Here is a 16,938-nt window from a genome sequence, read left to right as displayed (position 1 = left end):
TAAAAATAGCCCCTGTCCCTGCCTTCTCAATTCTATTAGATGTAACAGTCTGACTACATCCACTTAGCAACCTTCCTACCTTCCAAGTTAAAAGGGATCTAGCTCCTGAAATGAAGCTCTCTGTGGATTTGATGATTTCTACCACTTTCTAAGAGTTTTAGTGCCCTTCAGAAACAGCCCCATACATTAAGACTATGAACCCTGTTTTTTTTACCTGGCTGTTTTTTCTGTGGCTCCTCCTCTTGTACAGCCTGGTAAGATGGCAGAGTTCCATTTATATTTTCAGTATATTTTCCACTCCTGGAGGGGGAAGAAACCCCGACCCACCATTGTTAGAGAAATAGCACAGTTGTGTTAAATATATTACATTTCACTGCCCTCAGTGATTACCTGAAAGACGGTGGCACCAGCTCAAGGGGCAGAGTCAGGGGCAGTGGCTGCCCAGCTTTGGCCATGTCTGTGAGGTGCATGGCCAACACAAACTCATCAGCCTTCAGCTGCCCATCTCCATCTATATCAGCCAGGGACCTGCAGGGGTTGAACAGCAGCACCAATTAGAACCAAACATCACAATCACTCACAAATTACAGCTGTAACAAGGCTCTGTGGAAAAACAATTTAAAAAACTAACAGTTCCTGGGGAATGTTTTGGTAGAAATACTTACAGTTAATAGCAAACAATTGCTGAGGGAGATATTTGATTTAATCATGTACTGTTATTCAGATCACAGAATCATGGAATGGTTTGGGTTGAGAGAGACCTTAAAGATCATCCAATTCCAACCCCCTGCCATGGGCAGGGACAACTTCTACTAAACCAGGTTGCTCCAAGCCCCATCCAACTTGACCATGAACACTTCCAGGGATTTGGAATCCACAGCTTCTCTGGGCAGCCTGTTCCAGTGCCTCACCATCCTTACAGTAAAGAATTTCTTCCGAATATCCAAACGAAACCTTTTTCAGTTTGAAGCCATTCCCAATTGTCCCGTCTCTACAGGCCATTGTAAATAGTCTCTCTCCATCTTCCTTGTAGGCTCCTTTCAGGTGAAGCTTTCTTTTCAGCTTCACTGAAATATTCTCTTCCCCAGCCTGAACAAACCCAATTCTCTTACATTTCCATAAAATACTGAAAAATGGACAGGAAATAGTAAGAAGTGTCTCTTGCTTTATTGCATCAGAAATAGAAGAACTGGAAAGTGAATCCAGGACTGCTCTTAACCAGCTCAAAATACCAGACACTACTTTTTCAATTTTTTTTTGAAGCCAAAGAAAACATTACATAAAATTACATCAAATTCTACAAGAGGAAGCTTTGCATAGAATTCTTTTTTCCCCTTGTGTCTCCTTGACAGTGCAGGGAAGAAATGAGCTGGCACACAGTAACTCACAGTGGGTAGGAAAAGGATCACCTACCCCCTCTAAGGAACAGGAGATCATACTAGTCTACAAAATGTTTCCCACAAACTGTGGGGGCTGATGGGGGGTGTGTGTGTTTGAGAGAAACCAGTGAAATGCAAGAAAGCAGGAGTCTCTCTCTAAAAACTATCTATAGAGACAGAATTGCTGAAATGTGTCCTTAGACTGCACATAAGCAAAATGCTCAGTGAAAACACAGTTCATTAAAAAAGCAGTTAAAAAAAATTCCTATGAAAAACAAAAAGGAAACAACAAGCACCAAAAAACCCCATCACACACACACACACCCCACAGTGAAAAACAAAAGCAGGAGATGATGATACTTTGTTATGTTCACACACCAGCACTATTCACACGTAACAGCACCACTATTTCAGTAATTACCATTTGGGCTGTTATTCAATGGGGGTTCAGAGAGCTCCTTGCACTGGCCACTGATACCTTCAGGATATACACCCAGAAGGAGAAGAGCCACTGCACACCTCATTTATTCCCCCAGACTCCAGAGAGGAGCAATACAACCCCACATCCCATGTTTATCTTCACAGCATGAAACTGAACAAGGTGAGCTCTGCTGCTACTAAAGACACAAATAACTGTCCTGGGACAGAAGAAGAAGAAGAAATGGAACTCAAGAGGAGACGTAAAGCTGTTGTGAATTCTGCTTGGCCACTAAATTTCACATATAACATCTGAGTTATGTCTGAATGTGTAACCTAAAATGCCACATCTAGCAGAGCAGATCACTCAGACCTTCAGACAACTCTCACCACTTTTATCAGCACAATAAAGTCTTAACAAAAGTGTAATTTGCAGATATCTTTGTGGAAACTGCAGTGAAACTCAAAAGAGCTGAAAAGTTACTTAATCTTCCTCCATATTTACAACTAACAACCTAGATTTCAGAATCCTGCTTTTGAAAGGAACAAGACCTCAGCTCAGCAAGAGCATCCCTGGATCAGAAACTGAAGTTAGCATCTCTTCTATTATATAGAGTTTAACAAACACACACAAAGAATGAAAGTCTGAATTATCTCAAAGTGTCTTTTAGAAATATAACTAGTGAACAAACTTAGTTTAACTAGCAGCTCAGTTTCTGCTTATGATTTTAGATCTTTGGTGTCACTTTATCATTTCTTATTTAAAAAGTACATTTCCTCTCTTAATACCATAAAGACATTGAATCAGTAACTGAACTCACCAAATAGTAGCCAGCTGAGTCTGTGAAAGATTTGATTGCAGAAGGGCATTCCTTGCTTGAAATCCTTAGTGAAAGTGTAAAAGATTTTTATTAAAATAAACACTTCATTGAAAGATTCACATGAGGCAAAAAAATGGGTCACGAACTGGGGCATGTTTATTTTTAATATTAATCTAATCCATTTTCATCAGTTGGTTTTAGTTCCAATCTTAACAACAGGCATTATAACCTGAACACAATGAAGATGTAAATATTCTCATGTACCTTTTTCCACTCAGAGCACCTAACAGAAAAGCTGACATGAAAAATGGGTATTTATGGTAATCCCCACAGCTGCCACAAAAGCACAGCTGACTGTTTGCCTAAACCTTGAGCTATCACTGCAGCGTTTTCCTTGGTGGCAAAGAATCAGACACATTTCTAGGCACATTGAGGAAACCTTCAGCCCAAAATCAACTGAACAAGATAAAAAGCATTGAGACCCTTTCCTTAAAGAAAGGATTGTCCTCTTCCTTTGTAGGCAAGGGAACTGAGGCAGAGTGCTTACTCAAAATGGGAAATCTAACTAAGACACACATACTGACTTTATACCTACTGACTGCTTGGACAGCGCTCTCTACTTGCTGCATTATACTGAGGAATCCCATTTCCTGGGATAATCCCATAAGAACTTTTGTAAAACTCTCCTCTTGCATTAACTTTGTATGAAGTCTTTTGAAGCCACCATAATGCTGTGGCCCAGCACAGATGTCACTGGAAATCAACAAGGGTTCAATTAAATTACTTTGGAAAAATTCCAAGCAATGGCTGCAGTTCTGTAGTGTCTCTCCCAAGCTGCTTTCTTGCAAAAGATAAACCCCAAGAATCTGAGCACTGAGTGATACAGGAGCACATGGCACAAAAATGATGGTAAATGTCCCCCATCTTCACAAGAAAGTCTCAGTCCAAAGAGCGATGCTTGAAAAATGCCTGCTGACTTTACAGAGCTGCACTCCACAGCCTCGTGGCTCTCAGGCTCCTCTGATCAGATCCCACCACTGCAGGATTCTCCTCTTCCCTGCAACAGCTGCTGTAGCTTCCCCAGTGTATTTGGCTCCTCCATGTCTAACACAAAGCCCAAGACAATGAACTGGGGGTTATTACCACTTCTTGGCTGGCTGAAACCCACTCTCTCCTGCACAGGTCTGAACACCAACATTTCAGCTTTTACTTCACTTGCAAGTCAAATCCCAAGCTGGGATTTTATCCCTCAGCCTGTGATGTTCAGAGGCAGGAAACACTCTGGTTTTCCCATTCCATACCAAAAGTCACACTCACCTGATAAATATCCACTCATACTTTTATCAAGACTGTTAAATTTCTGTCTGTATTTTAATCTGGAGGCCTGAGGAACTGCCCAGTCTGAGGACGTAATCTTTGGTGAATTCCCAGCTAGTGATGCACTAGAGGAAGAATTTGAACTGAAATATAATTTCAAAACAAAACAGAACAAAAACAAAGCAAAAAAATGCAAACCAAACCAATCAACCAAATATTAAAAGAAAACCAAAAGAGAAAAAGAGATAAAGAAATAACTCTAAATCACTTGGCTTAATAAAGAGGCATTGGAACAGAAGATATGTAACATCTTCCAGTAAAATGAAACAATTTCCACAAAGTTTTACCTCTGCTAACTTGCTATAAATAATTTCATCACAAATACGGAATTTTACAGTCAGAGTAGAGATATATTTGTAAGGAAACAACATGTAGATTAGAAAATCCTTTTCATTTGGCATCACAGGCACTAATGCACATAATTGATCCTTCTACCACTGCAAAATAATAGTGTAGGAAACCACCTCCACTATCCCAGAGTGTTGGGTCATTGGTTAAGTAACTTCAAGATTTAAATGAATAACCATGAGAATAAACATGGATCTGATGAACTCACAACCAAAAGCAGCTTCTAAAGCTATTTTAATCACCATATTCCAACCCTACCTCTTCTTTCTGTTAGTGACAATGACATGCTGAGTGAAGCTTTTCCAACTCAGTTTCTGTAGAATAGTGCTGATGGAGGGTTTAGACAGACTCATAAAACTAAAACTTTTTCCAAACTCCCATCATTTGCAGAGTTCCATCTCTGAAAACCAAACTCAGGAAAGCTGAATCCAGCCTGCCTTGTTTAAGGTAATCCCCTGCTCTGTCAAGTTGAAAAAAACCCAAAACTATTTGAAGTGCTATCCAAGGCAATACAGAACGCTGATAGAAACAAAGCCTCTCCAGCACAATGCTGGATTGACATCCCCTGCATGGAATGAGACAACATGATGGTGAAAATGCTGCCAACAGTAACACTAGAGAAGGGCTCCTTTGTACAGCATCAGTAAAGGAAAGCTTTCCAATTAAAAAAAAACCAACAACAAACAACCAAAAAAAAAATATTATTTCAGGCACTACATCTGCTGGTATCATCCAGGACATCTGCTGGTATCAGGTGTGTGAGGAGCCCAGATCATGTACCCCACATGCTGAACAGGCAGCAGGGAGGCACAAGAGCCTCTGAGTTACTTATGGAACTGAGCTGAGGCAGAGGTGCCCTCAGGACCATTTTTTGGGAGACACCCCTGGATACCCAATTGGATAGATAAGCCCAGTCCCTCACTTTAGTCTATGGCAAAGCTCTAAAATCAGTGATTCAGAGCAGCTGATTATAAAGATTCATAATCTTCTATTATTCATAAAACAAATTCACATATAAATATTGATAACAAATCCTATTCTAACATGCCTGCTGATTACATGGTGCCCTCTATAATGAATGAGCATTGCTTTTAGAACCACTTAGTAAGGTTTGTTTCTATTTACTAATGAGGTACATTCCCTTCCTTTTGGCAGTGTTCATCTGACCTCCTTGCCTACTTTGGATATTTTTGTCAATTTACCGAAAATATTACCTATTGTGCATATAAAAACAAAATCTATTTTTAGACTTGATAGGTCACATTAGATAGATTAATTTTTAACAAATGTACTTTGCGAACAGAAATGTTCCATAAATTTTGGAAGGTATACTACTTAAGTGTAAGATACAACCACTTTAAACTTAATTCCATACCTGCTAGATCCTAAATCAATTAGTGACTGTGCCTTCTGCATACTGGAACCACCAAATCCTCCTGCCATGGGGCCTAAGGAACCAGTATGAGGCAGAGCTGGGACAAGAAGAAACAAAAAATTAACCCCAGAACTGAAAAGCAACTGGGTATAAGAAAATACTTCATAATCAATATTCACTTTGATAGAAGTAAGAAAATCTAATCAGTGTCTTATTGTTATGATTAACTAGTTAGAACAGAATTAACAAATGTGAACTTTGGAGAAAAAAAACATTTCTAGGGTTTTCTGTCAGGAGTTTTTTGTTTGGTGTGGTTTTTGTTTTTTTTAAACTCTCATGCATGTGTTAGCATTCCTGTCTGAAATTAGCCATAGGGAAAATAAGATTCACAATTCTGAGAGCAAAAACTGGACTGTGCTATACTTACTTGAGGAGAAAGGTACGGATAAAGGCTGTAGAAGGCTGGATGTTCCATTTGGCAATGAGGAGGTACTGACAGAAGGCACCAGGGGAGCAGAGATAACCAAAGGAGGAATGGAAGTCATGGAGGTCAGAGACATGGGAGCTAATGGTGTGATCGCAGACACAGACGTTGGCATGGACAGATTTGGCATACTACCCATTCCTAGGGCAAAATCCAATAAGTCATGATTTAACATTGCAGAGGCTTTCAGCAAGAAACTGGGTTCCTTATGTGATGCAGAAACTACACAAAGCAACTGGTGTCTGGAATACAATCAGTTAAAACAGATGCTCATGTACAGTATTTACTTTTCCTCTAAATTTAGGCAAGGCAGCTCACGGGGGAAAATACACGGAAGAACAGGAATTTAAAAAGAAAAATCTTGACAAGCAAATTAATTTTCAAGGTAGGTTTAGCTATTATTTTCACAACAGAGTAAGTTCTCGTTTTCTGTAATTGCAGCTATACCTATTTCTTCAACAAGCCTGGCCCCTGAGAGAGAATTACAACCTCAAAAGCTGTGACAATCCTCCACAGGGAAAAGCTGCTGCTGTTTCTGAACTAAATCTCTTCCAAGTATCAGCCCTGGAAGAATCCACAGAGGTAAAAGTTCCTTATTAGGGACCCATGCTTAGAGAAGGGTTTCTGGAGGCAGCTGCCTGAGGCAAATTAGGGCACTTGAATTACTGGCTGCATCTTGTGGAAGACAACAGTGCTGGTGAGATGATGGAAAGTTATAGAGGTAACTATGCCAACCACAGCTCCCTGTAAATGCATGCCCTTGTACCCAAACACATGAGATTTGGGTGATTTTAAATCATGTATGTAATTCATATATGCATACATTTAATTTCAGCGTAGAAGTGTGCACGCTTTGTAATCCAGCTCAAGTCACTGTGGATATTTCATGCTATAAAACAACACAATAACAAGCATGCACTGAATCCCCAAATACCATCAGGAAAAAAAAAAAAGTCAAAGTAATTCTATTCAGTTAATCACATAACCAAAACAGACAATCTGATTCACTTTGAAAAAATACGTAAAATAGCTGTTCTACCAAAACTATGACCTTTGACTACATTTACCTTTAAAACCCCAAAGTATAAATAGGTGACTGAGTTTGAGTGAGACAAAAAATGACCACCACTACAAAATGAGAGCCAGTAAGTCAGATGGCAGATGTGAATGGCCTTCTTGTCAAAACTGAGTAAAAGCTTTTCTTTATTAAAAGTCTTCAAAGAATCAACTTATCAAAAATATCAAGAAACTGACCTGGTCAATTTCCTAAATCAGAATATCCTTTTTTCTTGTTTCATGCTGATTCACTAAATTTTCATGGTCAGATTAATGCTTTTATTTGGCTGCAATTAACTGTGGTTTTTTACCTCTGAACACTAATTAATTATATATTCATAAGTACCAAAGCGAGCTGACATTAGTGGTGAAAACCCTGGAGTTTGTTTCATGACAGGAGGGAGAATTGAAGGCAAGTTCTGTCCTTGCAGTTTCAGCTTGATGAGTTTCATGGCTATAGAGAACTCCAGCTGATCCATTTTTCCATCCCTGTTCAGGTCCGAGAGTGTCCTTAAAATAAAATAAAATTATAGAAGAAAAAGAAATTTAACGTTTTTGATCAGTGAGAAGCTTTCCTATTAGATTTATTTACTGTTTTTGCATAGGAAAACAAGGACCACATTGCAAAGTAGATTTTCTACTTTTGCTAACATTTGTACCTTTGAGAAGTTTGAGTACCCACTTCTGCAGAGTTCAGTTTTGAGCTTGCTATATATTAAACATGTAATTTGCAAGAAAACATTTGGGAAAGCAGAAGTCTCTTGCCCAGTGAATACACTTGGTGCCTCTGCTGCAAGCCTCTGCTATGTTTTTCTTTATGCTCCCAGCCAGAATCATTATTTTAAATTAATCCTTGGTAAGGTAAAGAATTAATGGAAGAATCTGGAACAGGATGCAGGAGGATGCAGAAACCTCCTAAAGGCACTGTACACTACTATGAAAACTGCATTAATTCACAGTGGTGAATTAACCTCAGAGTGGTGAGGTTTTCTAAGCCTGATACTCACACTGTCTTCCTTTTGACAGTTCTCCAAATAAATACAACAGGAAATATATGCAACAGTGCACACATAACCTCAAAATTTCTGGTCAGATGGATAATACAAAACATCATTTAAGCATGCAAGGACCAAGCACGAGAATGTAAATAAAATCAGGAGGGGGGAAAAAAAATTTAAAAAAATAGAAAAAAATCAGACTAATGTTAAGCTTCACTCTTCCTTTGATTCTGTTACTGCTCAGTACAAAACTCCAAGGCCCCACAGAAAAATCCTTCCCCTCTTTTCTAGTCACTGAGGTGTCTGGTTTAATGGTGAATATGGAGGTGATGCTGGTTGGACTTGACGATCCTAGAACACTTTTCTAACCTTAACAAGTCTGTGATTCTATGTGTTTGAAGGAAAAACTAACTTGTATTTAGTTATTTTCTTTAACACTTTCTCTTAAAGTTGTTTTTAATTATGATGACTTTCAAATATATGCCTTTTAGCACACGCATGTCTCGGTTACAGCCAAGTACCCCAAACTGAGCACAGGATTCTAGTGAGGACTGAGGGGGTACAGAGGAGAAAATATTTCAAGTGTTGCATTCAGCACATACATGCTGCAAGGAACAGCACTTTTTTCCAGCTGTATTACAACTGTTGCTGTATTGCAGCATTGCTTGGTATCTCGCATATCATAATTGTTCTTCTACCAAGTTTTTCTGTGACTTTAGATTTTGTCTTGTCTTGTCTTCTACTTTATGTGTAATTCAATCCCTTAATGTAGTTCAAAAACACTGCATTCACCAGGATCCAATTTGAAACATCATAAATATGCAAAAATTACTGAGTTTCAACTAACTGTTGGTACACATATGGGCTGAACCTTCCTCTAAATTTAATAAAATTAAAACAATGATTCAGACACTTTCTACCCTGTCTGCTGAAAGTCTCTGTGAAACAACACAACACAGCAAAGGTAGCATTTGAATGCTATGCATCAGGAGACCTTAGAAAAAGCAAACAATAAAGAATACCTTACCATATTTGAGCAAGGATTGAAGATGGCAGACCCGATTGCAAAAAAAAGTTACGTGCTTGATCACCTGTGATAAACAAGGAAAAAAAGACAGACTTTTATACCAGAGACAGAGTTTTGAAGAGCTCAGCACTCTCCTGGGGGATCAAGTTTTTGTAAGAAATCCCCATGCTGGATGCCAAGCTCTCCAGGGCTTTTTTTCCTGATTTTAACACTGGTGACAGTGATTGTCAGACATCCATTTATTCCATAATTCCCAATCGTTGCTCTGAAAAGTGATTTCAGATAGCCATAAAAATTTCAACAGGTCACAAATCAACAGCTGCCAGCATCTTAAAAGATGCGTGAAATAAAGAATGACTGAAAATTTAGTCCTGCCCCAATTACTTATGCACAAAAGGATGAGAATGCTGTTTCTTTTCTTCTCTATCCCATCTAACTTGAGTCAGTATTGTGTCTAGAAAAACTAGGAAAACACCATGTTCTAAATAATATTCTTTTTTCTGACAGACAAGACCTATGATTTCAGTATTTCAAGAAGAAATAGGAACTATTGTGCAATCCCATACCAAGTTCCACATCAATCTGTATACATAATCAAGGGACGGTGGTTTTTATGCCTACATCTGAGTGAATTAGATGCTTAAAACTAAGACTTCAGGTTACTCTTTCAGCTCTCTCTTGTATTATAAACAACCTTTTATCTCAAGCATTTGCCAAATAAATAACAAGCCTGCAGATGTAGATGCAGGTAAGAGCCCAGATGTGGCCGAAGGGTAGTCCCTAAGACTGCATAGTTTTCAGCTGGAGGTAAACACCAACCTCCCAGTGCTGTTTGGCCAAACCAGGAGTTAGGTGCCATTTAGCCAGATGAGCATGTTTCAAACAGACAACTTTGCACTCTCTCCTCAGTTTTTCCAGCTCCCAAAGAGGAAAAGCAGGGCCAGTGGAGCAACTAGATAGAGCATTACTGGCTAGCTGGGCACATAGGAGTGGTTAGGGCTGGTCTTTAGTGCCCAGCCACACACAAAGAACGAGGCATTCTTAAATTAAGACATCTTTGCCAATGAAATTTGGTCTTTCTTGATATCAAAAGCAGATTTTAAATTTAAAACCTGCAAATTCTGAGGTGCATAGCAACGTGACCCAATTGTCTCAGAGGAGACGCAGCTGAGTGCAACTGGAACTGACAGCAGGCCCTGCAAAATTCCATTTAGTCCAGTCAGTCCCTGCTGAACGGACTCAACATCCCAACGGCCCAAATTTCAAGCAGCTGCTAACAAGGACAAGCTGTCAGCATCCCTCTCCCTGCCTCCTCCTCCCAAACAATGGCATCTTACAGCACAGCATTCTCTCCTCAGACTGAGGAGAGCCACTTCTACTGTGTTTGGTGTCACTTGCCACAACAGCTACTCCAAGTGCTCCCTGGCAGCCACCCATCTGAGCATGGATTTTGCCTTGGTTTCTGAAACTAGGCAGAATGGCAGCACACAGCTGGTGGCTGCAGAAGTGACAGGGTTAAACAGAACAGCATTCCCGTGCCAGACTTCAGAGGAAAGCTTGTTAAGTTTACTAATAACCTGTGGCTGTTGGCCTGAAGAATAGGGTTATTAGTCACACAACAAAGGGCTAGAAATAGGATGCAGTTCTCAAACTGTTCTACACAGATAGATATGTGTACACAGAAGTTAATGTGTAATGCAGAGCCTCAGACCAACCTGTGATGTAACCTCCCGTGGGTTTAAGGCTATCAAACTGCTTGTCATGCTTGGCCCGCTCTTCGGAGGTGATGGCCCATATATTTGGCCCTCCTGGAAAAAAAACCCCAAAACGAATAAACAAAAAGCAATGAATGACCAAATAGGCTGAAAACTTTCAAAAATAAAGTACATCACTTGCAAAAGAAAAGCTTGACTTTCTCAAGAGACAAAGTTAGATGTGGACACACCCAGCTCCTACCAGTTTGGCAAGGACGTTATGCAACACAAACCTGCTTCCCAGATGTGCAAGCCAAGCTGGAGACAATCCCCCAGCCAGACTGCTTCACCCTCGGCTTTTAAACAAACTCTGTTGTCCTTCAAAGCTGGTGTAGAGCAGCTTCCTGTCACTGCTGATTGTTTGCAGCCCGGGCAGGATGTGTCTCACCATCCCCTGTGTGAGCCAAGCACCCCCCTGGCTCACTGATGAACTAATGGCATTCGGTGTCACCCAGGTTCTCATGCACAGGGTTAACACCCTTCAGGTGCCAAAAAGGCTTTCACTTGTCTCGCCAACACTCTAAAAGCAAAATTGGGACTGCTAACAAAAATTATTTGTTTTTGTCTGACAAAGAAGTGACATTTTGGGCTGTTTTTCTTAAAACAGCATGCAATTTCCACTTCACATTTTTCAATACTTTATGAAGTATAAAATATTACAGCCTGACAGCAGGAATGAGAAGTTACAGGGAATAACTGTGTTTACAGAGCTGTGCTGGTAATACCAGGCAGAACCAGATGGACTGTCAGAAATGCTGCAACCTGCTGCATAAAGGTCAGGGTGTGCATCCTTTGCAGGAAAAGCAGCTTGCCAGAAATAATTTTGTTTGTTTTTTAAGTAGGAGGAAGTTTTAGTTGGGAAGTTCTTGACAAATATTTAATTTTTCAAATCAATGAATGCAAGAATTAGCCAAAATTCTGAATGGAACCACTCAAAACAGTATTGAAAGGTTATTACATGTAGAACATTCTAAAATTACATTCTGCTATTACTACTTCCAAAGAACTGTTATTCTGTTCAAGCGTTTGTATTGCTCACTAAAAGACAGTCAAGAGAATAAATAATTCTTCTAGTAAGATATTAACAACTTGCTTTAAAAGCCACAGCACTTCGAAAAAAAGTTACCATAAAATGCTTTCTCTTCCTACATAAACCTTATTTCAAAGCTTTGAATCTTCAGAACTTCAAGAGCTTTTTGCACTGTTTTTCAATGTATAACAGCAAAGTTGAAGGGACCATGAGCTTATCTACTTGCCAATACAGACAGAGTAATGATTTTAGTCATCTTATCGGTGTTTATCAACATAAAGAAATACATTTTTCTAAAAAGACTTAATTATTCCTCTTAAGAACTGCCTGTTAAAACTGTATTTCTCCTTGCATATGTACAGATTTAATTCTTCACCCTTGCTCTCTAGTAGAGAAATAAAATCGTTAAAAAGACCAAAACAAAACAGAAACTCATTGGGGAGATGTATGACAGAAAAGATGTGAGGGCATTAGGATACAATCTACACACTTGAATTTGGAGTTTTGCTTCTCTCTCTTGAGGATATACCATTTTGTTTTTTACTTTGGCCTCAATGAGAGAGTCTTCTTGCAGGTTGCATATCAAATTGCACTTCAAGAACACCCACCCTTTTTTCCTCTGATTAAATGCGCATAAATAAAGTTGGATTAGATACTGATAATAAAGTGAAGTAAATCTGAATCAGATGCCTTGAAGTCAACGGGCACTGCAAGTATTAGTGTAAAACACTAATGAGGACAACTAACACCCAACAACAAAAATTAGAGCAGCACTTAGACTTCTTTAAAGTGTTAATTTTAAGATAAAAATGGGAAGTGCATAAAATGTGGATAGATTATAGAAATTATCTCAACCAGATGAAAAAATTCTCCTAAAGCTGCCAACAGCCACTTCAGAGAAATTGACTATTTTTTTCATTTTTGAAAAGCAAAATATTAACAACATTACATTTTCCTTCCATTAAATATTCCTCTCGGAACATCTTTTGAAGCAGGTAGCTGCAACACTCTCCTGCTTTTTAAAATCAACGACAGAAGGATTAAGACCACCATACTATACTCACATGGTCAGTGGGTGCAAAGTGATAAAAACACAGTAACATTGCTTGACTGGAGTTACGACCATCACCATAGCTCCTCTAGAGAATCCAATTTAACAGTGTAAGGCAGCTTTTGTTTATATATTCAGAGTTTCTTGCTTACATGCCACAAGTTAAGCTAGAAGATGGCCATCAATCTTGCAAATCTAACATATTTCTGTATTCAAAGAGTTGTTTTACTAACTGGTAAATTATATTTCCTCTCCAATTATGAGGTTCAGCATTCTACGCAGCATTGTCTCAAATGTGTTAAAACCTTGCAGGTCAGCAAATCCCCAAATTCACACCTGTAGCTGGATGATGATTAAAATCTCATTCAACAAGTGATCCAAGATCCACAGTCACTCATTCTCATTTTTACATTCTTTAACACACCCAAGAACATGGCTATTTTTTGCACACTTGATATTTTGCATATTTTACCTCTGGAATGACATCTTTAAAGTCCTTTCTGCTCCATGTTTGTGATTCTAGGATGTAGTCCAACACCCCTGCAAGGAGCAGGAACATCTTCCACTAGCCTCATCCGACATGTCCTTGAACACTTCCAGGGATGGGGCATCCACAGCTTCTCTAGGGAGCCTGCACCAGGGCTCCACCAACCTTGTAGAAAAATTCTATCTTACATCTATTTGAAATCTAAATTTTTAAATTTAAATTCATCACCCCTTCTATCACAGCAGGTCCTGCTAGAGTGTTCCCACCTTTCTTACAGGTCCCCTTCAAATACTGAAAAGGCACAGAAAGGTCTCTCTGGAGCCTTCTCCAGCTTGAACAACCCCAAGTTTCTTGCAAGTATAAACTTTGTTTTAAGAAAGAAATTCTTGGAATCTTTAAAACCACATTATTATATCAGCAAGTGTTTCTACAGCCTTCCACAGTCCTAGTGAGTCAGTGCAAGCAGCTGTCATGGAATAGTGGTAACTACAAACACACATTATCAAAAGCACATTGTGGGAATGTTTCAGGGAACCAAATATACACCCTGAGAACTTGCTAATAATTTATTTTCAACAGTAAGAAAAAATTCAGATTCTCCCTTTCCCTAAGGACAGAGACTGAAAATCTTAGTTCTCTGGTGATTCATTCCATAAAGATATGCTCTCTGCTGGTTTCTTTTTAGGCATGTAAGAAAATGTAGTAAGTCTAAAAATCCAGTGTATAAAAACATTGATTTTTAAAAATATAAATACTCGTAGCAGGAATTAGAATCTAGAGAACAACACCCCTTTAAGTCAGCACACCTCCCAGTGAAATTTTAGTGCTTGTCTATGGCTGAACAAATGCCCAGAAAATTAAGTTTTATCCTAACATCACTTGAGAGAGTGTCTGTCATCTGCAGCCTGAACTAGAACAGGTCATTGTTTTCTGAACAGAGGTTAATAACTGTTGGACAATGGAAGTATTTGTGTAAAATAAAAATTAAAACCCCAGTGCTTCTGGTAGGGATCCACAGTGAAAGCAGTCAAACCTCACCCACACTTATTATTTAAAGGATTCACTGTTTTTTTCAACTCCCACCCCATATGCCACAGAAACTACATGAAGAGCAGAGCACAAGAGGGAAGACTGAACCACTGTGAATGCTTGCGTTTAGCTTAACCAGGTGCTCCCCGTTCTTTTGATGGTATCCCTGGTGACACAATTAAGAAAAGTAAAATCTGTGTACAGAAAAGCTCATAGGAAGATTTCTCAAAATACCATGTGAAAATACCATAGCAGTCTATCTGAAACAAACACTTCCAACAATGGGACTCACAAGGTCTTGGCAATTCCACAAAGCACATCATGACACCACTCTCCACAGCAATTTTATATGCTTAATTGTTATATACTTACAACCAAGACCATCACAGAAACACAGCCAACATTAGTCTGAAACTCAGTTCTCCGGCGCTATCACCATCAAATCACGCTACGGAAAATCATGCTACAATCCTCACAAATGTTGTGATTGCTCCCCAAAACTTCCACAAGTGATAAAAATGGCCACTCAATGCAACTGCTGAGAAAAGTTACACTGCCTGTTTTACACACAACCATATCCTGGGCATGCTGAACTGTGATGATATTCCTTTTTGTGGAAAGGCAAAACTCCAGGAAGAGTCAAACATCTGCTATCCAAGATGTATCATCTAAACTTGTCTGGCTTAGCTCAGCCATGCTTTTGCACCAACATGCCTTCAGTTTCAGAGAAACATCTTGCCTGTAAACCAGATCCAATGAATTCTGCATAGAGACATTGCTGCTCTTCTTCTGTCCACACAGCCCCAGTCCTCACTCATGGCAAGTCACGCATGAATAACAAACCAAACTGCAGGTACCACAGACCTCTCTGACCACAGGATGGGCAAGAGACACAAATCTCCTTGATGGAGCAGTGCTGAACCTTTGGCTGTCCAAGCAGCAGTGAGCTACAATACTTGTACAAATCAGCTCCCCACCAGAAATCAAAATACAGTTGCTACTACATGCTCTGTAGTGTGCTCTCAAGAGAGGCTTTGCTGCAGACAATGAATAGTACATTACTTTTCTGACTCAGCTTAAATTTCCTGGAGATTTTTGAGATCTAAATAATTTTTTCCAACTACAACTGATAACATTTTGGAGGGAAAAACAGTGTAATCTCTCTGACAAGAAGATATCTCACTAATTTATTATTCTTCAAAATAGGTTACTTTAGAATCTTACAACTTCATACATGAAGCCAGCATTATATTTGACTACCCTACATTTTTAGGAATCAAAACTCAAGAAATGCAGAACTTGAGAGATTTTCCCGACAGAGACTTTCCCTAGAACAAAGTAACTACTGTCTTTGCCTGCAAAGAAAAGCCAGAAGTCTATCTTAGTAAGATTTCTGGAAGACAGAGGCCAAATTTTCTTTCTTTTCAGGAGAAGGCTGGTACTTTTAAAGAAAACTGAATAGATGTCAGCACTGGCAATTGTTCTCTATATCCAATATTGGAAACCCGACTTCACATCAAGAAATTTCTCCACAGATTCCCTATTCCAAAACAGAAAACCAACAGTGAAAGGTCCTTTACTTGCACACCCCAAAACTCCACAACACATCCAAGAGCTCAACATCACATGTGGAGTCTGACCATGTAAAAAAGTCCATGTGGGATAACAAAGACCCAAACACCCAAAACTAAATATGCTTTGAACTTAATTCTCAAGACTTCTCTGAAGATGACAAAATACAGACTGACCTCACTTTCATGTAACAGGTATTTCTGTACTCAGTGTGGCCGCACTCACAGTTTTCTATTGTTGGAAACGAGTGACTTTGCTGTTGATTAGACATCTTCAGTTTCTTTAAGTTAATTTTAAACAAAAGACACCTCTAGAGGTGAGAGTAGGGATGTCTGCTTATGGCAGAACCCCAGCATTTCAGGAAAGCTCCAGAAATGTCTTTGCAACACTGCATCAGACAGATAACCTTTTGAATAAAATAAAGTACTTGCTTTGATGGGCTGCCAACGTCAAAAGAGAAACAAACTCTGTTCTTTCTTTAAAACAGTAAATCACCATTGAAAAAAGATGGCAGTCCTAGAAGTAAATAGACTTGAAAATGCTCTGTAAGACTTCTGCCACTGGTTAGTACTGCCCATAGGCCAATGGAAGCTATAGTGAGAACAGCAGGATTACTGATAAGAAAAAAACATGTATTTCTCACATTCTCCAGAATGTCTTTGTTTCTCATTCACAGGCATTGCCTGTTTTTCCTCTAATAAAAACTATGCTCCTACAACTAAAAAGTTAATTA

General features: G+C 39.2%; 1 protein-coding gene across 13 annotated transcripts in view; it reads right to left on the bottom strand.

Annotated features, from left to right (window-relative positions):
* The window catches only part of ITSN2 (intersectin 2), an 80,429-nt gene that overhangs the window by 38,058 nt on the left and 25,433 nt on the right, over positions 1–16,938 (bottom strand). For 7 of the 13 annotated variants that reach the window (XR_015282697.1, XM_086875668.1, XM_086875666.1 and 4 more), the window contains exons 3-11: positions 10,998–11,090; positions 9,283–9,346; positions 7,604–7,767; positions 6,145–6,342; positions 5,718–5,814; positions 3,935–4,077; positions 2,618–2,681; positions 391–528; positions 215–300 (exon numbers count right to left, since the gene is read on the bottom strand). Coding sequence is in view for 12 of the 13 variants with exons in the window: in XM_086875668.1 (XP_086731794.1) it covers positions 215–300; positions 391–528; positions 2,618–2,681; positions 3,935–4,077; positions 5,718–5,814; positions 6,145–6,342; positions 7,604–7,767; positions 9,283–9,346; positions 10,998–11,090 (1,047 nt within the window). In the remaining variant the exon portion in view is untranslated. The remainder of the gene's footprint in view (positions 1–214; positions 301–390; positions 529–2,617; positions 2,682–3,934; positions 4,078–5,717; positions 5,815–6,144; positions 6,343–7,603; positions 7,768–9,282; positions 9,347–10,997; positions 11,091–16,938) is intronic. The other 6 variants (XM_086875673.1, XM_086875670.1, XM_086875664.1 and 3 more) reach the window with 1 other exon arrangement.

Source organism: Cyanistes caeruleus, chromosome 2 (genome assembly GCF_971803275.1).
Source record: "Cyanistes caeruleus chromosome 2, bCyaCae1.hap1.1, whole genome shotgun sequence".
NCBI classification, from domain to species: domain Eukaryota; kingdom Metazoa; phylum Chordata; class Aves; order Passeriformes; family Paridae; genus Cyanistes; species Cyanistes caeruleus.
The sequence above is the reverse complement of the archived record's forward strand: the minus strand, read 5'-3'. Positions and strand labels throughout refer to the sequence as shown.